General features: G+C 56.6%; 1 protein-coding gene across 9 annotated transcripts in view; it reads left to right on the forward strand.

Moving 5' to 3' along the window:
- The window catches only part of RNF123 (ring finger protein 123), a 33,919-nt gene that overhangs the window by 9,435 nt on the left and 5,099 nt on the right, over positions 1-19,385 (forward strand). For 8 of the 9 annotated variants that reach the window (XM_021667596.2, XM_021667595.2, XM_021667594.2 and 5 more), the window contains 29 exons: positions 13-98; positions 394-480; positions 709-776; positions 936-1,061; positions 1,396-1,510; positions 1,596-1,700; positions 2,158-2,283; positions 2,402-2,494; positions 2,566-2,639; positions 3,415-3,532; positions 3,733-3,832; positions 4,005-4,066; positions 4,255-4,326; positions 4,554-4,674; positions 5,302-5,403; positions 6,450-6,556; positions 6,929-7,127; positions 7,468-7,613; positions 7,915-7,998; positions 8,728-8,835; positions 15,140-15,317; positions 16,187-16,261; positions 16,410-16,497; positions 16,585-16,672; positions 16,766-16,850; positions 18,052-18,191; positions 18,352-18,540; positions 18,632-18,707; positions 18,933-19,017. In XM_021667596.2, coding sequence (XP_021523271.2) covers positions 13-98; positions 394-480; positions 709-776; positions 936-1,061; positions 1,396-1,510; positions 1,596-1,700; positions 2,158-2,283; positions 2,402-2,494; positions 2,566-2,639; positions 3,415-3,532; positions 3,733-3,832; positions 4,005-4,066; positions 4,255-4,326; positions 4,554-4,674; positions 5,302-5,403; positions 6,450-6,556; positions 6,929-7,127; positions 7,468-7,613; positions 7,915-7,998; positions 8,728-8,835; positions 15,140-15,317; positions 16,187-16,261; positions 16,410-16,497; positions 16,585-16,672; positions 16,766-16,850; positions 18,052-18,191; positions 18,352-18,540; positions 18,632-18,707; positions 18,933-19,017 — 3,103 coding nt within the window. The remainder of the gene's footprint in view (positions 1-12; positions 99-393; positions 481-708; positions 777-935; positions 1,062-1,395; positions 1,511-1,595; positions 1,701-2,157; positions 2,284-2,401; positions 2,495-2,565; positions 2,640-3,414; positions 3,533-3,732; positions 3,833-4,004; positions 4,067-4,254; positions 4,327-4,553; positions 4,675-5,301; positions 5,404-6,449; positions 6,557-6,928; positions 7,128-7,467; positions 7,614-7,914; positions 7,999-8,727; positions 8,836-15,139; positions 15,318-16,186; positions 16,262-16,409; positions 16,498-16,584; positions 16,673-16,765; positions 16,851-18,051; positions 18,192-18,351; positions 18,541-18,631; positions 18,708-18,932; positions 19,018-19,385) is intronic. The other variant, XM_021667601.2, reaches the window with a different exon arrangement.

Raw genomic sequence — 19,385 nt, forward strand, 5'->3', positions numbered from 1 at the left:
GCTCTTTTCCAGGGAAATGGGTCTACGAGGTCCTCATCTCCTCCCAGGGGCTCATGCAGATTGGTTGGTGCACCATCAGCTGCCGCTTCAACCAGGAGGTACATGTGGGGGAGGGGACCCCTCCCTGGGCCCAAGGAGAGCCTCTGCCACAGGCCTTATCAGGGCTCTGGAGCCCCTCAGACCTGCCCAGGACCCTAACCTGTACTGCCCTCTGGAGAAGAAACATGTCCCACCCCATCCCAGGCACCCCAGCTCAGAGAATACCCCTTACTCTTTCCCTTAGATCATTTGTTCCCTTCTCTAGAGCCATACGGGTCCAAGGCTGGTGATTGGTGGGCTCTGGCCCAGCCCCTGTCTGCCTCACCAGGGACCTCACAGGCAGTTCCTCCCTAGGAGGGGGTTGGAGATACACACAACTCCTATGCCTATGATGGCAACCGTGTGCGCAAGTGGAACGTGACCACAACGAATTATGGCAAGGTGAGAGCCAAGCCCCCTGTGGGTCATCCATCCCATGACTGTCACTACAACTTATTTAGAGCCACTGGGCAGCCATAAGGGACTATAGGGCACCAGGGAAGGGTCAGGGACCCAGGTCCTTTGTCCTTGTTGCCAGTCTCCACCGGGTGGTTCTGGAAACATAGCTGGGGTGCAGAGCCAGCAGGCCGCTGGGCTTCTGTGCCTCTATGAGGCCTCCTCTCGTGGCAGGCGTGGGCAGCGGGGGACATCGTGAGCTGTCTGATCGACCTGGATGATGGCACGCTGTCCTTCTGCCTGTGAGTTTCCTATCTGTATGCACAGGCCTGGCCTCTGGCGCCTCCCCAGACTGCCCCGCCTCCTGGGCCCTGTAAGGGGCCAGGTGGAGGTTGATAGCCTGAGCATGGGCAAGCATATGCTTCTTAGCACTGGCTCACAGACCCACCCTTCTCCCCCAGGAACGGTGTATCACTGGGCACTGCCTTCGAGAACCTATCCAGGGGCCTGGGCATGGCCTACTTCCCAGCCATCAGCCTTTCTTTCAAGGAGTCCGTGGCCTTCAACTTTGGCAGCCGTCCTCTGCGATATCATTTTGGGAAAATGGCTGTGGGCTGCTCAGAAGCTCTTGGGGAAACTGGGATGAGGGGCTCCCTACCCCAGGGTTGTGGTGGGCTGCTTGCAGGCCCCGGCTGCTACAGAGTGAGTGGGAGGCAACTTTCCTCGCAGCAGCAATGGGTGCCCTTGTTTCCATTAACAGATGAGGAACTTGAAGTGTCCTCCCTAGGGAGAATAAGTAGGCGAGTTGTGATGCAAACCAGCCCTGCCTTAGAGACCAGGCCCCTCAGCGTTGTCAGTGGGGAGGGATAGTGGGCATGTCTGAGCCATAGATAAGGCGTTGCTGGCTTAACTCTGTGGCACCTACCCAGTGGCGGGCTACCGGCCCCTGCAGGACCCACCTAGTGCTGACCTGGTGCGGGCACAGAGGTTGCTGGGCTGCTTCCGGGCAGTGCTGAGTGTGGAGCTGGACCCCGTGGTAAGCTGAGGTCTGGGCCAGGCGGGCTGGGGACCTTCCATAGCCTCCTGCCCCTCACACTTCTCCCTCCTCCCCCTCCACACAGGAAGGGCAGCTGTTGGACAAGGAGAGCTCCGAGTGGCGGTTGCGGGGCCAACCCACTGTCCTCCTCACACTGGCCCACATCTTCCATCGCTTTGCACCGCTCCTGGTGAGCGGCATTGGGAGGGGAGGAGGCAGGCCTTGCCAGACACGCCCATGTAGATGTGTCCTCACTAGGGGCTGCGGTGCTGAGGTGCCCGTAGCATCACCTGGCGGGAGCCCCATGTGACCAGGGCCCTCAGACCTCAAAGTTGGTTCCCCAGGGAAACAGGGACATTGCCAGCCAAGGGCATCAGGGGATGTCCTGGAAAGAAGACTGAAGGGTAATAACATCACAGGCCAAGGAAACTGCGTATGCCAAGCCCTAGAGGAGCTGTGGGGCAGTGGCCTTCTTGTCCCTCAGTCAGAACCCGGAAGGGCTCATCTATGTTTGGTGTTGCTCGAGTGGCTCAAGGCCCTGTGCCTGAGGCTGGAGCCCTCGGCGTGGCCTCTGCCATGTGCCAGGGCAGGGGTGCCTTGACCAGAGTGGAAGGCCACCACCTCACCAGTGCCTGGCCTTGGTGCAGCGCAAGGTGTACCTGGTGGAGGCTGTGCTCATGAGCTTCCTGCTGGGCATCGTGGAGAAGGGCACACACGCACAGGCACAGTCCGTGGTGCACCAGGTCCTGGACCTCTTGTGGCTCTTCATGGAGGTGAGGCTCCTGACCTCAGGCCTCAGGCCTGGCTGTCAGTCTTCACTGGGGTTGGGAAGATACGGGGAGAGTCTTGGAGAAAACCCCAAACCTGGCTGCCCTGGCATCTCTCCCCCAGGACTACGAGGTACAAGATTGCCTCAAGCAGTTGATGATGTCTCTGCTTCGGCTGTACCGGTTCTCACCCATCGTCCCAGACCTGGGCCTACAGGTGGGAGCACCTGCCCCTGTCCTGGCCCCCCTGGAATTCCCCCGTCCACTCTGAACACCCCCTCTCCACAGATCCATTACCTACGGCTCACTATCGCCATCCTGAGGCATGAGAAGTCCCGCAAGTTTCTGCTTAGCAACGTCCTGTATCCTCCCCTTGCTGCCAGGCAGGCCAGACATGGGGTGCCCTCTGGGCTCAGCAGAGGCCAGGAAGGGGAGTGTCCGTGTCCATCAGGCCAGGGGTCCCCTGGTAGGATCAAGAGGACTAGAGCTGCCCTACATGTGGCACTCTACAGAGCGAGGGAGAGCAAAGGACTGAGCCTGGCCGCCAGCCTAGTCAGGGGCTTCCGAATGACTGCAGACTTGGGCTATATGGAGGTGTGGGAGGGGCCACAGGGCCTGCCCTCTTCAGCCACAGCCAGCACTTTTGTCCATGTTCCACAGTCGAGATTCCTGCAAGATCTTTAAGGAGGCAGCTCTTCCTGCTTCCCAGAAATGTTGTGAACTGCATAAATGAGAAAGAGCCTAGCTCTAAGCCCCTGGCTGGGAAGCCTGAGCTTGTAGCCGTCTTCTTGGTCTGGGGTCTTCCAGCCTCCAGGAGGCAGACACAAAGTTGGGAGACACAGAGGTCAGAGTTGGGGCATGAGAAGAGGCCACCAGGCCCTCTCTCCAGCTTGTCCCATGGTCAGCTGTTCCTGTGACAAGCCCTTGTCATGCACTTGCTGGGTACTGGACTTGGTGGGCTTGACAGCCACAGCCTTTTGTCAGGGACTGTGCCCTGGGGGTCAGACACGTAGCAGCGATGGCCCCTGTGGTGGTGGGAGAGCTGCGGTAGGCACATCTAGGGATGGGCTCCGGGAAGGACTCGAGGGTGTGCGGATTGCCCTTTGGCAAGCAGAGCCCTGCCTTGACACCCGCCAGCTTCGACGTGCTCCGCTCCGTCGTGTTCTTTTACATCAAGAGCCCCCTGCGTGTGGAGGAAGCTGGCCTGCAGGAGCTCATTCCCACCACCTGGTGGCCCCACCGCTTCAGTAAGGAGGTGAGTGCACCCCCAGTAGGATGGGCAGAGGTCATGGCAAGGGCTGGCCTGGGTGCCTGGCCACCGGGTACCTAGCATGAGGCCTTTTCACTGGCCTTGGTCCTTGGAGCCCTGGGTATGGGCTGTGGGTGTTCTGTGTGAAGTAGGCCTGTCTAGGTCCCAGGTGACCCTGCTGTCTTCCTCCCTCCACCCCCGCCCAGGGCAAAGAGAGCACGGAGATGAAGGAGGAGACAGCAGAGGAGCGGCTGCGGCGGCGAGCCTACGAACGGGGCTGCCAGCGGCTCAAGAAGCGCATTGAAGGTCGGCCCTCCTTGGGCGTGGGGTAGGGTGGGAGGTGTGTGCGTGCACGTGAGGGTGCTTGGAGGTGCCCATGCCTAGGTGGGACTCGGGGAACCCTGGTGGTGGAGTTCTGACCCAAGCCTGCACCCCATCCCCTGGAGCCTGAGGGCCGTGTTCCTTACCTCACCCCCAGTGGTGGAAGAACTACAGGTCCAGATCCTGAAGCTGCTGCTGGACAATAAAGATGGCAATGGGGTGAGTGACTCCCAGGCCCCTGGGTGGGGCTCTGTGGGGAGGGATGCTGCACTGGGCCTTAAGACCTAGAGGGTGGGGACTGGCTCTGGTTCCCATGGCAGGGGCTAGGGGAAGGTGCAGCACTGAGCCAGCCCAGTCTGGGCCTGCATTCTCAGCTCAGCACAGCCTCACTTTCCCCTCCCTCAAAGGGCGAAGCTTCTAGGTACATCTTCCTGACCAAGTTTCGCAAGTTTCTGCAAGAGAATGCCAGTGGCCGCGGGGTAAGTGTCATTTGGGCCAGCCCCCTGTGGACCCTTGGCTGCACTGCCCAGGCCACGCCATCAGCACCTAGCACCCCTCGGGCTGCCTCATCCCTGCCTAGCCCTGAGCTTTTCTCTGCTGCTTTTCCCTCCCTGCTCAACCCTCGACCCTTGGGCAGGGCCTTGGATGAGGAATGGGTGAGTCACTGGGCTGGCACCAATGCATGTTTTCTGCCTGGTACCCACAGAACATGCCCATGCTCTGCCCCCCTGAGTACATGGTCTGCTTCTTACACCGACTGATCTCTGCCCTGCGATACTATTGGGATGAGTACAAAGCTTCCAATCCCCGTGCTTCCTACAGTGAGGGTGAGTGGCACGGGGGCCCCAGGTCAGTGAGGCTGGATAGAGCCAGGCATAGGGTAGCCCCTAGTGTTAGTACAGAGTGCTGAGCTGAGTCTGGGGGCTGCAGGGAACTGTCCCCAGCATCCTGCCTAGTTGAAGCCGTAGGTGGCTTCTCCACTGGGGCTGCAAGAGCCCCGCACCCCAGGCCTGCTGATCCTGTGTTTGCTCTGACTGTCCCATGGATGCCTACCGTTATGGGCTCTTTCCCTTGGTCCTTGCCCCCCATTTCTCTGTGCAGTCCTTTATAGGGCCCTGTGTTTGAGTCTCCAAGGGTCAGTGGGAGCCTGACCTGTCCTGGATTGTGGGATATCCCACAGGGCTGGGGCCGGGCCTCTCTGCTTCTCCTGAGTGAACGGCTACCATGAGTACTCCTATCACCCCAAGCTGTGCAGCTGCTGGCTCTGACCTGAAATAGCAGGGGTGGAGAGGAGGTAGGGGAAGTCTGGGTTCTGGTTCCTCTGTCTGCCGGGGTGAGTGGGTAGCCAAGGCCAGAATTCCCAGGCTGTGCTAGGCCAGACTAGAGGGGAGGGTTGTGGGGAGGGTCTTCCTGCTGGGACCTGACCACTGGCCCGGCCTCTTCACTCCTTGCAGAGGCCTACATCCCTCCCCAGGTCTTCTATAATGGCAAGGTGGACTACTTTGACCTGCAGCGCCTGGGGGGCCTCCTCTCCCACCTGCGGAAGACCCTTAAAGGTGTGTGCAGGCCTGTGGGCAGGGAGGAGGTCTGGGGCCAGGTGGGGGATGGTCCCTGAGCCTGCTCTGCTATGGGTGCTGAGCCATCCTGTGCCCACCAGAGGGTGCCCAAGTCCCTTTACCCGCTCAAGCAGGAAGATGCTGATCTGCCCACCCCACATCTGGGCAGCTTCTCCTTCCCTCCAGCACCCACACCATAGGGGTCAGGTGTGCCTGGTAGGGGACCAGGGATCTTAGTGAGGTGTGGGTGGGGCATGCAGGTGCTGCCAGAGCTGCCTTCAGGGATGAGCACAAGCTGCTCTGGTGCAGGGCTGAGGGCACAGACAGAGCAAGGCCCTGAGCCAGTCATGAGGGTGGGTCTGTGTGGTCAGAACCTCTGTCTGGCTGCCACAGTGTGGACACTGGAGTGCGGGCTGAGGGACAGGAGGCTAGTTGTCCACACACAGGAGATAAGGGCCTGCCCCAGGGAGGTAGGGGAAGGCACAGGTGGAGGAGAGGAGTCAGGATGACTCCAGGCTTTCTGCCAGAGGTTGTGTGGATGGGGCACCATTAGGGAAAGGGGCTGCAGGAGGTGGCGAAGATGACAATTCTGCGTTGGACACAGCACATTTAGCTGGGAGCAAGGCCTGGGCTGGAGGCAGTGAAGGCAGGGTCAGCTGTCAGCATAGAGGTGGGGATGAGCCTGGGACAAGGCTTGGCTCCCCCAGGGAGTGCCCAGAATGAAGTGGCCCTGGCAGCTCCTTTTGTTTATGGAGTAGTCAGGGAGTGGGGGAGGCTCTGGAGAGTAGGAGGTCCTGGGAAACAAAGACAGGGACCTGCGATGGGGAAGGCCTCCTGCTACTAAGTGGTGGCTAGACAGGGGGCTCTGGAGATGCAGAGACAAGGCTGGGTGGAGGAGGCGGAGTGGTGAGGGGCAGACACCGTGCTAAACTGGGCTCTTTGAGGACTACTGCCCAGCATGCTGGGCTTTCTCACCGTCCTGGGCACTTCCACAGTGGCCCCTCGTGCTACCACTGGCCTGAGAACCCTCCTGCTCTTTCTCCCAGATGACCTTGCTTCCAAAGCCAACATTGTGATCGACCCACTGGAGCTCCAGGCAACCACCATGGATGACCTGGACGAGGATGAGGAGCCAGCCCCAGCTATGGCCCAGGTGCCACAGTGGGGGCTGGTGGGGGGCTTTGCATTGGTCTTTTTCTTTATCGTGTTTGCAGGGGTCTCATCCAGGGCCACCCCACTCCATGCAGGCAAGGGGCTTCTCACCAGGCGGAGGGGCAAAGGGCAGACACGATGCTAAACTGGGCTCTGCGAGGCCTACTGCCTAGCCTTCTGGGCTCTCTCACCATGGCCCCTCATGCTACCACTGGCCTGAGAATCCTCCTGCTCTTCCTCCCAGATGACCTTGCTTCCAAAGCCGGTCCCTCGATGTGGGTGGAGGCATGGACCCTCCCTCGCGATTCCCCAACCCCATGGACCAAGGGAACCCTGAATCAGCCCTGGTCCTGGCGTCCTTTCTTCACTGCAGCGCCCCATGCAGGCCCTGGCTGTTGGGGGGTCACTGCCCCTGCCCCGGCCCAGCTGGCTCAGTTCTCCAACCTTGGGCCGAGCCAACCGCTTCCTCAGCACAGCAGCCGTGAGCCTCATGACCCCACGGCGTCCTCTTAGCACCTCGGAGAAAGTGAAGGTCCGCACGCTGAGCGTGGAGCAGAGGACCCGTGAGGACAGTAGGTGCCGGGTGGGGTCAGACAGGGCCCCGAAGGACCCCTCGACCGTGTACAACCCCCACCCTGGGCAAAGCCAAAATATACTCCATGCCCTTCCAACCCTGTGGTCTGGCAGCATCCCAGGAGTGCAGGAAGCACACTCTGAGGGCAGGAGATCGATGCCACAGAAATAGGTCCTGGCACTGCGGGCCTTGCCCTCCACCCCACCCCTGCCCCCATAGGCTCCCCGAGGGTCCCTCCTGGGGCACAGGAATGGGAGAGGATTCCCTCTCCTGCTGCAAGGCAGGCTCAGGAGAGCTGGGACAGCCCTGCCTTGACCCTGCCCTCCCCCACTCTCCAGTTGAAGGCAGCCACTGGAATGAGGGCCTGCTGCTGGGGCGGCCCCCGGAGGAGCCTGAGCAGCCCCTCACCGAGAACTCACTGCTGGAAGTCCTGGATGGGGTGGTCATGATGTACAACCTCAGCGTGCACCAGCAGCTGGGCAAGGTCGCGCACTCTTGGGCCCTGTATTGGGTGGAGCTGTTGTGTGTGTTTGGTTGTGTGTGTGTGCGCCTGTGTCCATATGGACCCACAAGGCTGCCTGTGCATGACCGTGCATGGGAGCACATGCCTCAGCAGGGCTGGTTTCTGCTCCTGCTGCTTCAGTCTGTCCTGCTGACTGTTGTGGGAACGGGGCAGCCCTGGGCCTAAGGTTGGGACCTTGGCAGGGTTGGGGTCCAGACTGGGTCTGAAGAAGCCTGGATGAAGTACCCAAGGGGCACTCTGGACATGTGGTCCTGTGCTGTAGATGGTGGGTGTCTCCGATGATGTGAATGAATACGCTGTGGCTCTGAGGGACACAGAGGACAAGCTCCGCCGGTGCCCTGAGTGGGTAAGGCCCACAGGCAGTCTTGGGTGGGGGCAGCTTGCTTACTCCGGATCCCAGGCAACCACAGATGAGTGTAGTTCTGGGGGCTGTCCGCAGTTCTCCTTGTCCCCGCCCTAGCCCTGGCCATAGCACACCAGTGAGAGTTGGGTTGGCAGCAGGGCCTGGCACCCATCACCAGTGTGGCCTGTGCCTAGGCGTCCCCCACTCCCCAGGCCCACTAAGTGCTGAAGCACACCCACTCTCCTCATCAATTATGCATTGACCCTGAGTGCTTCCTCGGCCACTTGCAGAGTCAGCAGGAAGCGGGGCCTGGCTCTGCCGCACCCTCCAGAGCCTTCTGCTGTAGCTGCCCTGGCCTGGGAAGTGGGGCCTGGTGTGTCCAGGCCAAGCTTCCCTGGCAGCTCTCACCCACCCCCACCTGTCAGCAGATCCTTGGGCCTGGCAGCTGCAGGAGCAGCAGTTCTGGCATCAGGTCCCTGGGTGCTCTGGCCAGGGGCTCACAGATCTCCAGCTGGGTCTCCCTTCCATGTCCTGAAGGGACCACCATGACCCTGTTCTGAGGCTGGCTCAGGGTCACCAGAGGGTCAGTGGCAGAGCAGTTTTGAAAAATGGAGCCCAATCCCTTGCCTGCTCCAGGCACTAGTAGGGCCCTTCCTAGTCTGCCTGCGGGGTCAGGGTGGAGCTGGGCATAGGGCCATTTCTTGATTGTCCTCCTTTCCCCTTGCGTGCCAGAGGAAGGACATTTTTACAGAGTTGACCAAGAGCCAGAAGGTTTTCTCAGAAAAGCTGGACCACCTGAGCCGCCGTCTTGCCTGGGTCCATGCCACTGTCTACTCCCAGGTGAGCCGGGACTGCAGCTGCCTTGCCCCGACCTCACTGTCTCACCAGAGGTCAGACAAGGTTATGCCAGGATCCTTGGTGCACCTGTCCTTTCGGGCCTCTGGCACACACATGTCCCTTCCCACACTTCAGACTCTGTCACCCCATGCCACGTCCCCTGTACCCCTCATGCCTTGTGGACTGAGGAAGCGCTGTTTCTGGACCTCCAGTACACCTCATAGATCTGTCCTTCAAGGAACAAGCTCTGTCTGTCTGCCTCACCTGCTCCCGCCTCTTCCCAGTTTCTCAGTCCCCCTCCTCTCTCAGTGAGTGCATCAGGGGCTCTGCAGTCTTTCGGGGAGCCATACCCCGCCCTCTGCATCTGCCTCTGTCTCACTCATTACCACTCCAAGGCCACTGGCTTGGTCCTCACTCACTCACTCATTCACTTGCTCATTCATTCAATAGCATGCACCCAAAACCTAGTGTGTGCCAGGTGCTGTCCGGGACACTAGGGACACATGCATGGTAATAAACCAGAAAGACAAGTCCCTGCCCTCCCAGGGCACTCAGCCTGGTGGGATACATGGATGGACAGACAGATGGATAGGGCACTCCTGCTGTGACTGGAGTTTCACCCCCGGCCTCAGACCCTCTGGACTCATTTCCTCTCCTTGCCTCTGCTGGCATCTCTCCCCTACCAGTGAGTGCCGTGAGGCTCTCTTCAGGTTCCCGTGTCTGGGCATCTGCTGTCTTCTTGGGCACACCCCTGCATGACTGGGTGATCAAGGCCCTTGGTGTTCCCACCTCTATCATCTCTGCTTGCTGTTTCTTCTGATGGCTTCTCTGCAAAACCCAAACCACCTCTGCCCTTTTCCCACTCCTGGCTCTCTAGTTACCCTGGATGACTGTGCTTACTGCCCCAGGACGGGGGAACTTCCTCTCCCTCCTGCCCCAAGGTTTCCTGCCTGCCCACCTCCCTCAGCAGTTTGGCTGCCCTCTCCCATATTATCTTCTGGAGACCCTCACTTTCTCATCTCTCTGCCTTTTTTTAGTTATGCTAAAATATGTGTGACATAAAATTTACCATCTTAGCTTTTTTTTTTTTTTTGAGATAGAGTCTTACTCTGTTGCCCAGGCTGGAGTGCAATGGCACGATCTTGGCTCACTGCAACGTCTATTTCCTGGGTTCACGCAGTTCTCATGGGATTACAGGTGTGCCACCGCGCCTGGCTAGTTTTTGTATTTTTTAGTAGAGATGGGGTTTCTCTATGTTGGCCCTGCTGGCCTCATGTGATCCTCCCGCCTTGGCCTCCCAAAGTGCTGGGATAACAGGCATGAGCCACCATGCCTGGCCCCCGCCCATCTTTAAGTGTTCAGTCTATTCACATTGTCATATAGCCAATCTCCAGAATCATTTCATCTTGCAAAACTGATACTCTGTGCCCATTAAACAAAACATCCTGTCCTCCCTTCCCCCAGCCCTGGCAACTACCATCCTACTTTCTGTCTCTATGAATTTGACTACTCTAAGCACCTCATCTAGGAAGAATCATACACTATTTGTTCTTTTGTGTCTGGCATTAGTGTAATGTCCTCAAAGTTCATTCATGTTATAGCACGTGTCAGAACTTATTCATTTTTGAGGCTGAATAATAGTCCATTGTACGGACACCACATTTCATGTATCCAGTTCTTTGTTGAGGAACATTTGGGTTGCTTCTACTTTGGGCTACTGTGAATAATGGTGTAATGAACGTGGGTGTGCAAAGATCTCTTTGAGACCCTAATTTCAATTCCTTTGGTTATATACCTGGAAGTGGAATTGCTGTATCATATGGTAATTCTGTTTTTTTATTTTTATTTTTGAGACAGTCTTGCTCTGTCGCCCAGGCTGGAGTGCAATGGCACGATCTCAGTTCACTGCAACCTTCACATCCTGGGTTCAAGTGATTCTCCTGTCTCAGCCCCCTGAGTAGCTAGGACTACAGGCATGTGCCACCATGCCTGGCTAATTTTTGTATTTTTAGTAGTTTTGCCATGTTAGTTAGGCTGGTCTTGAACCCCTGACCTCAGGTAATTCACCTGTCTTGGCCTCGCAAAGTGCTTGGATTATAGATGTAAGCCACCATGGCCAATTCTGTTTTTCAGTTTTTTTGGAAACTACCATACTGTTTTTACAGTGGCTGTACCATGTTATATTCTCACCAGTAGTGCATGAGGGTTCCAGTTTCTTCATACATATCCTTTCCAACACTTATTTTTCTGTCCTTTTTTGGTGGAGGCAGGGTCTTACTATGTTGCCCAGTTGTCAAAGTCCTGGTTCAAGCAATCCTCCTGCCTCAGCCTCCCAGAGCACTGGGATTATAGGCATGAACCACCTATAATCAAGTATTTCTGCTTTTTTTCTCTTTATTATTTTATTTTATTTTTTTATTTTAGAGATGGAGTTTCACCATGTTGGCCAGGATGGTCTCGATCTCCTAACCTCGTGATCTGCCTGCCTCGGCTTCCCAAAGTGCCGGGATTACAGGCATGGGCCACTGTGCCCTGAGACGGAGTTTCGCTCTTGTTACCCAGGCTAGAGTGCAATTGCGCGATCTCGGCTCACCGTAACCTCCGCCTCCTGGGTTCAGGCAATTCTCCTGTCTCAGCCTCCCGAGTAGCTGGGATTACAGGCACGCACCACCCTGCCCAGCTAATTTTTTGTATTTTTAGTAGAGACAGGGTTTCACCATGTTGACCAGGATGGTCTCAATCTCTTGACCTCGTGATCTACCAGCCTCGGCCTCCCAAAGTGCTGGGATTACAGGCGTGAGCCACCATGCCCGGCAATTTCTGCTTTTTTAATAGTAAATCCTAATTGGTAGGATATAGTACCTTATTATGGTTCTGATTTGCATTTTTCTAATGATTAGTGATATTATAGCAAATAGTACCTTTACATTCACTTATTGATCATTTGTGGTTTTTTTTTTTTTTTTTTGAGAGGGAGTCTCACTCTGTCACCCAGGCTAGAGTGCAGTGGCAGGATCTTGGCTCACTGTAACCTCCGCCTCCCAGGTTCAAGTGATTCTGCCACCTCAACCTCTCGAGTGGCTGGGACTATAGGCGTGTGCCACCACACTCGGCTAAGGTTTGTATTTTTAGTAGAGATGGGTTTTTACCCTGTTGGCCAGGCTGGTCTCAAACTCCTGACCACAGGTGATCCACCCACCTTGGCCAAAATGCTGGGATTACAGGCATGAGCCACCACACCCAGCCTGCTATAAGTTTTGAAATCAGGAAGTGAGACCTCCAACTTTGTTGTTTTTCAAAATTGTTTTGGCTATTTGAGGTCCTTTGAAATTCCAAATTAATTTTTACATGGGTATTTCTGTTTCTGCAGAAAACACCATTGGGCTTCTGATAGGGATTGCATGAATCTGTAGATTCCTTTGGGCGGTGTTGACATCTTAACAATGTTAACAGTTCATGAACACAGGATTGCTTTCCATTTAGATCTTTAATTTCTTTCAGCAACATTTTGTAATTTTCAGTATAGCTTCAAGTCTATTTTTTTTTTTTTGAGATGGAGTCTCATTCTGTCACCTACACTGGAGTGCAACGGTGCAGTCTCGGCTCACTGCAACCTCCACCTCCTGGGTTCAAGTGATTCTCCTGCCTCAGCCTCCCAAGTAGCTGGAACTATAGGCGTGTGCCACCACACCCAGCTAATTTTTGTATTTTTAGTAGAGACGGGGCTTCACTATGTTGGCCAGGCTGGTTTCAAACTTCTGACCTCGTGATCTGCCCGCCTCAGCCTCCCAAAGTGCTGGGATTACAGACGTGAGCCACTGCACCCAGTCAGCTTCAAGTCTTTTGTTTCCTTGGTTAAATGTATTCCTATGTATTTTATTCTTTTTGATCCTATTGTAAATGGAATCATTTTCAGGATTTCTTTTCAGATTGTTCATTTTTGCATAATGATTTTTGTGTCCTGCAATTTTTTTGTTTGTTTGTTTGTTTGAGACAGAGTCTCTCTCTGTCACCCAGGCTGTAGTGCAGTGGCATAATCTCAGCTCCCTGCAGCCTCTGCCTTCCGGGTTCAAGCGATTCCCTGCCTCAGCCTCCCAAGTAGCTGGGATTACAAATGCCCACCACCGCCCCCAGCTAATTTTTGTATTTTTAAAAGAAATGGGGTTTCACCATGTTGGCTAGGCTAGTCTCGAACTCCTGACCTCAGGTGATCCACCTGCCTCGGCCTCCCAAAGTGCTGGGATTACAGGCTTGAGCCACTGTGCCTGGCCGTATCCTGCAATTTTGGTGAATTTATTTATTAATCCTAGTTCGGGTTTTGTGTGTGTGCATCTTTAGGGTTTTCTACTTGTAAAATCATGTCTGTGAACAGAGATAATTTTACTTCATCCTTTCCAGTGTGGTTTCCTTTCATTTTCATGCTTAGTTGTTCTGGCTGGGATTTCCAGGACGATGCTGAGCAGAAGTAGAGAAAGTGGCATCCTTGTCTTGTTCTTGGTCTGAGGGAGGGAGGGAGAGATTATAGTCTGTTACCACTGAGTGTGATGTTAGATGGAGGCTTTTCATGTATAGTGTTTATTATGTTGAACTGCCTTCGCTGCAACTTCAGCACTAACTCACTTATGTTTTTCTAATCGCGGTTCTTCCATTATCATGGAAAGACTCACTCCTGTAAACCATCACTTTGTGAGGCTGAAGTGGGAGGATCACTTGAAGCTAGGAGTTCATGACCAGCCTGGGCAACCCATCGCTAAAAAAAAAAATTAATTAGCTGGGCATGGCTACGCATATCTATAATCCCAGCTACTCTGGAGGCTGAGGCGGGAAGATCACATGAGCTCAGGAGTTCAGGTTACAGTGAGCTGTGATTGCACCACTGCGCTCCAGCCTTGACTCTATATGTGCCCGTAGTTATGTTCTCTCCTTTCTCTGTCTTCTCTCCTTCATCTTCCCCTTTATCTCGCCCCAGCACAGGCTCTTCCCCATCTCTGAAGTAGTCCCACCAGGGTCTCAGTCTGCCCCCATCTCAATCCAGCCCTCACATTTCCATCTCCCTTGGATTGGTGCCTTAGCTCTGATGGAGCCATTGCCATCCCCTCATCAGACAGTCTTCCCTGGCCTTCTGTAGCAGCAGGATCGTCACTGCCCAGGTGTGCTCACAGACCCACCCCCTTACCGCTTGCTTACATCTTCTCCTCAGTTCCTCAGGTTTTAGGGCACATTAGAGAGCTGGTGTGAAGCCCAGGTGCGCTGGCCACACTCCAAGACACATGGGTGCTGTGGGTCTGGGCTGGGGCCTGAGGCCTCATTCTTGCCTGGGCTCTTTCGTGAGACCTCGACACGGACTCTGTGGAAACCACGTTGTGGGGAGCAGGGCCCTCAGAAGGGTTTGTCTGTGTCCTGTGACCTCTGTTCCACCAGTCACACCACCCCCTGCCTTCCCACCACCTTCTCCTTTGCAATGCAGATCAAATTTCTGTCTGCCTGCTTACCACCACCAGCTCTTTGGGACCCACATGCATCTTGTACTCCACTTGTCTACTCCCCTCTGCCCTGCACCAGGCCTGCTTCTCCTCTAGTACTCCATGGAGACCCCACCACCCTCAGAAGCACGTACCTCCATTCTTGCTGCAACCTTTTTGTTGTCCCCACAGCCCATCAGGGCATACTCAATCCTGGCCCTCCAGTCTCTTTGTCTGCCATCTTGGACCTATACAAGACTGTGGCTTCCTCACTGTCCTGTCCCCACCTGGGGCAGCTTTCCAACACAGACCTAAAGTCACAGCACCCTGTTGCCTCAAACTTGCTTACAGGCTGAGGCAGGTGGATCACCTGAGGTCAGGAGTTCAAGACCAGCCTGGCCAACATGGCGAAATCCCATCTCTACTAGAAATATAAAAATTAGCCACGTGTTCACATACCTGTAGTCCCAGCTACTTGGGAGGCTGAGGCAAGACAATCACTTGAACTTGGGAGGCAGAGGTTGCAATGAGCCAAGATGGCGTCACTGCACTCCAGTCTGGGTGATAGAGCAAGAGTCCATCTCATAAAAACAAAAAATTTGCTTACACATATGCTGATCAGAGTTCTGGCATGGGTCGCAGTAATGCTCCCTCCAGGCTGAGTGAGTCCCTCTTGCCTGCTGAGGACTTGATTGCCCTGCTTGAGCCAGTGCTCATACGTCCTGAGATCCAGGTCTCAGCTGTGCTGTCATAGGCCGGGGAGGCCTTTCCTGATCCCCAGGCCAGGCTGTGCCCCCAAGACCCCACTGGTGAGCAGCCCAGCAACACCTGTGTGCCTCCTGCAGGAGAAGATGCTGGACATCTACTGGCTGCTGCGAGTCTGCCTGCGGACCATTGAGCACGGCGATCGCACGGGGTCTCTCTTTGCCTTCATGCCCGAGTTCTACCTGAGCGTGGCCATCAACAGCTACAGTGCTCTCAAGAATTACTTTGGCCCTGTGCACAGCATGGAGGAGCTCCCAGGTGATGGAACCATTCAGGCCGGGGCAGAAGCAGAAAAGGGGTCTCTAGTATGAGCCCTAGGAGCCCTGGTCTGAGACCTCTGTGGCTCAGCAACATACATCCGTGTGGGGGAGGGGCGGGAAGGGGAGGCGGAGCTTCCTCTGTGGTTCACCCTGCAGCAAACAAACGTTTGCACCCTGCCCTGGGACGCGCAGTCACAGAGCCAACAGCTCCCTGGTAAAGGAAAGCAGAAAAGATGGAACACGGTGGGTGGAGACCCCTTGGCTTTCACTTCCTAGTGCTGTGAGCAACTGCCGTGGTCCAGCGGCCAGCTGGCCCTGCACCCTCACTCACTGGCACTGGTCACGAAGTGTGGCAGTTAGTCAAGGGTAGAATGGTTTGTCTTGGTAAATCACAGCAGGGGGTGGGGCCCTGCTAGGGTCCACATATGAACCTAGGCTTCTTGCAGCCTGCTGAGTCCAGGCTAGGCATGGCAGTGTATGTCTGGATCAGGCTGTGAGCTGTCGGGATCCTGGCCCGACCCCTGCCCAGCCCCAGGCCTCGGTGCAGGCTTTGTCTTCAAAGACAGAGCTATGAGTACCCAGGGAGCTTTGACTGCTCATCAAGGTGTGTGTGCTGAGGTGGGTCTGAGCCCAGGTCAGGGCTCCTGCCAGGACCTGTCCTCCCCTCACAGTGAGCCTGTGCCTTAGCACCTCCACAGCCACCAGTGAATGCCTTGCCCGATGTCCCCAGATGCTACCCTGGGTCCACAGTGGCCTTGGGAGCCAGCTCTAGAGCCTGCTACTCAAGCCCACCCAACCTGCCAAGGGACATGCCTGCCCCTGGAGCTCCCACTCCCAGCCAAGACGTCTCACTTCCCACCCTTGCAGGCTATGAAGAGACCCTGACCCGCCTGGCTGCCATTCTCGCCAAACACTTTGCAGACACACGCATCGTGGGCACTGGTGAGGGGCCTACAGAGGGTACAGGGGGAGGAGGATGGGATTGCATCTCTGGTGGGCTTTTTTCTATGAAAAATGTTGCCAGGTGGGCATGAAGCATGGGGCCAGGGCTCATGCCAAGCCCCTACTGAGGCAAGGCCTGTCTCCGCAGACATACGAGACTCGCTGATGCAGGCCCTGGCCAGCTATGTGTGCTACCCACACTCCCTGCGGGCTGTGGAGCGAATCCCTGAGGAGCAGTGAGTGGGGCCTGGAGGGGCACACACCCTGCCTGCGAGCACTGTGCCCAGCCTCACCCCGTGTCTCTCCCCTTCCTGCCCTCACAGGCGTATTGCCATGGTAAGGAACCTCCTGGCTCCCTATGAACAGCGGCCCTGGGCCCAGACCAACTGGATCCTGGTGCGGCTCTGGAGGGTAAGCCTGACTCGAGGAGGTAGCTGAGGCTGGCTGGAGGGAGAGGGTGCCCTGTCCCATTGACCCCTGCACTGCCCCCCGTACCCCCCACAGGGCTGTGGCTTTGGGTACCGCTATACACGGCTGCCACATCTGCTGAAAACCAAACTTGAGGACGCCAATTTGCCCAGCCTCCAGAGTGAGTATCCGGGTTAGGCAAGTCCTGGGCAAGGCAGTGGGGGGCCTTACCCATGGGTTCTCTTAGACTCTCCACTTCTCCCAGCCCCTCTCCTGTTCCCCTGCTGGGTCCCATATGCCCTACCTGTCCCCTGGGGTTTCCACTTCCCCTGCTTCCTTTCAGCCCAAGGATGCTCGGGGTGGGACTCCTCCCCCTTGCCCACAGTCCTACATGTGCCCTTTGGGCCCTGACGCTCCGTGTGGGTCATGGTGAGAGGGGGCACTGTCTTACTAGCCTGCCGCAGTGCATGCAGACTGAATACTCTGTCCCTTGTCCTCTAAGCTAGCTCCCTTACCTCCAGCCTTGTCCCAGCACCATGTCCTTCTGCTCCTTTTTCACTGTCTGCTGGTGCCAGATCCTGGCGTCGGCTTAGGCCCTGGCACCTGAGTCCAGTGGGAGCACCAATTGGAGGTTGGCTAGGTCCCCAGAGGGTATTCATGGGGCTTCCTGGAGGGACATTTAGTTGGGAGCAGAGGGTGTCCAGGTCTCCAGTGTCTTGTGCTAAGTCACACAGCAAGTCCTTGGTCCTGCCTCCAGGGAGGAACTGAGCTGCAAGTGGAGAGCGACAGTGGGGCCAGGTCCGTCCTGCTGCTGCAGGAACTATTGATTTGCATCAAGCTGGTGGGGAGGTGTGCCGGGCCAGTTGCAGCTGAGGGCTCCGGTTACTCTGCCTGCCAGCCCAGACTTGGTGCCCACCACCTCGGCCATATGCCAAGGCCAGGCCAAGGGCGGCAGAGGACAGTAGAGGACAGCAGGTTTGCAGCAGGGCTCAGAGTAGGCTCTGGAGGAGCTGACCTTGGTGCCACTGGGGAAGTGTCTAAGCTGCCCTGTCTAGATCTGACCCTATCTGAAGGGTGTGTGGCCCAGAACTTGCTGGAGGTCAGGCTCTGGCTGTGTGACTGCTCTTGGCCTGGGGTGGGTAGTATGGTGTGGGGGCTGGAAACAGCTGCAGCCTGGGGCTTGCCTAGTAGAAGGAGGGGACAGATTTTGTCCTAACTACAAGGCAGCTGTCCCCTGTCCCCTGCTTTCATGACCTGAGCATTCCTAGGGAGCCATCTTTCTGTCCTTATACCAAAGGCCCAATGGGCGAGGACAGAGGCAAACAGGTAGAGGCCACTGCAGTGGAGTCCCTGATGCTGCTGCCTCCCTGTCCCCCCTGCAGAGCCCTGCCCCTCCACCCTGCTGCAGCGGCACATGGCAGACCTCCTGCAGCAGGGTCCTGATGCGGCGCCCAGCTTCCTCAACAGCGTCCTCAACCAGCTCAACTGGGCCTTCTCTGAATTCATTGGCATGATCCAGGAGGTGGGCTGTGGTGGGGCCTTGTGGGTGGAGGTGGGCTGTAGTGGGGCCTTGTGGGTGGAGGTGGGCTGTGGTGGGGCCTTGTGATGGTACAAGGGATGAGGCCTAGTTCTGGGCTAGAGCCAGGCACTGACTGCTGCATGCCCATGTGTTGGTGGCTCAGATCCAGCAGGCTGCTGAGCGCCTGGAGCGGAACTTTGTGGATAGCCGGCAGCTCAAGGTATGTGCCACCTGCTTTGACCTCTCGGTCAGCCTGCTGCGTGTCTTGGAGATGACCATCACACTGGTGCCTGAGATATTCCTCGACTGGACCCGGCCTACCTCTGAGATGCTGCTGCGGCGTCTTGCACAGGTGTGGCCATCTGGACAACAAGGGTGGGACCCTGGGGATGTCCCATTGGTGACGCTCCCCATCCACCAACGGATTCCTGTCCCCCTCACAGCTGCTAAACCAGGTGCTGAACCGGGTGACAGCTGAGAGGAACCTGTTTGATCGTGTGGTCACCCTACGGCTGCCTGGTGAGGACTAGGTGCCCTGCACCCCAACACACCACTTGGTTCCTCTGTTAGGAACAGTGATGCCTGATTCTGCATTCTGTCCCCAGACAGCCAGGCTCAGTGCCCTGCAGCCTCGGCTCACCCTTCTTTAGGGAGGGCAGTGGGCAGGGCGGACAGTGTCAAGCCTGGAGCCCCTGCAGTGGGAATGTGCGGGTGGCTCATCTTCCTTCCTTCCCTTCCAATCAGGCCTAGAGAGCGTGGACCACTACCCCATTCTGGTGGCAGTGACAGGCATCCTGGTGCAGCTCCTGGTGCGTGGCCCAGCTTCAGAGTGAGTGTTGGGACTGTGGGCCCTGCGGGGAGCTGGGTGTGTCTGGTGAGGAGGGGCTGGACAGGGCCTCCTGGTACCTCCGTTTCCTAATCTGGAAAACGGACCTCAGTATCAGGTTTTGAGGCAGAGGGAAGGTGGTGAGGTGTGAAGAGCCTAAATAGGGGGCAGAGGGAGCTCCTCTAAGTGGGAGAATCTGGGACCCCAGCAGGATAGGGTACCCTGGCCCACAGAGCCACTGGCTTGTGGCCACACCTCAGGCACCGGGCATGGGAGGCAGGATTCTGGAGGGTGTGCCGTCCTGTAGTGGACAGGGCCGGGCTGCTGGTTGGCGAGCTGAACACACGCAGGACTACCTTTGTCTGCGAAGG

The sequence above is a fragment of the Aotus nancymaae genome, unplaced genomic scaffold (assembly GCF_030222135.1).
Source record: "Aotus nancymaae isolate 86718 unplaced genomic scaffold, 86718_ANA_hifiasm-v0.15.2.pri h1tg000067l, whole genome shotgun sequence".
NCBI lineage: Eukaryota > Metazoa > Chordata > Mammalia > Primates > Aotidae > Aotus > Aotus nancymaae.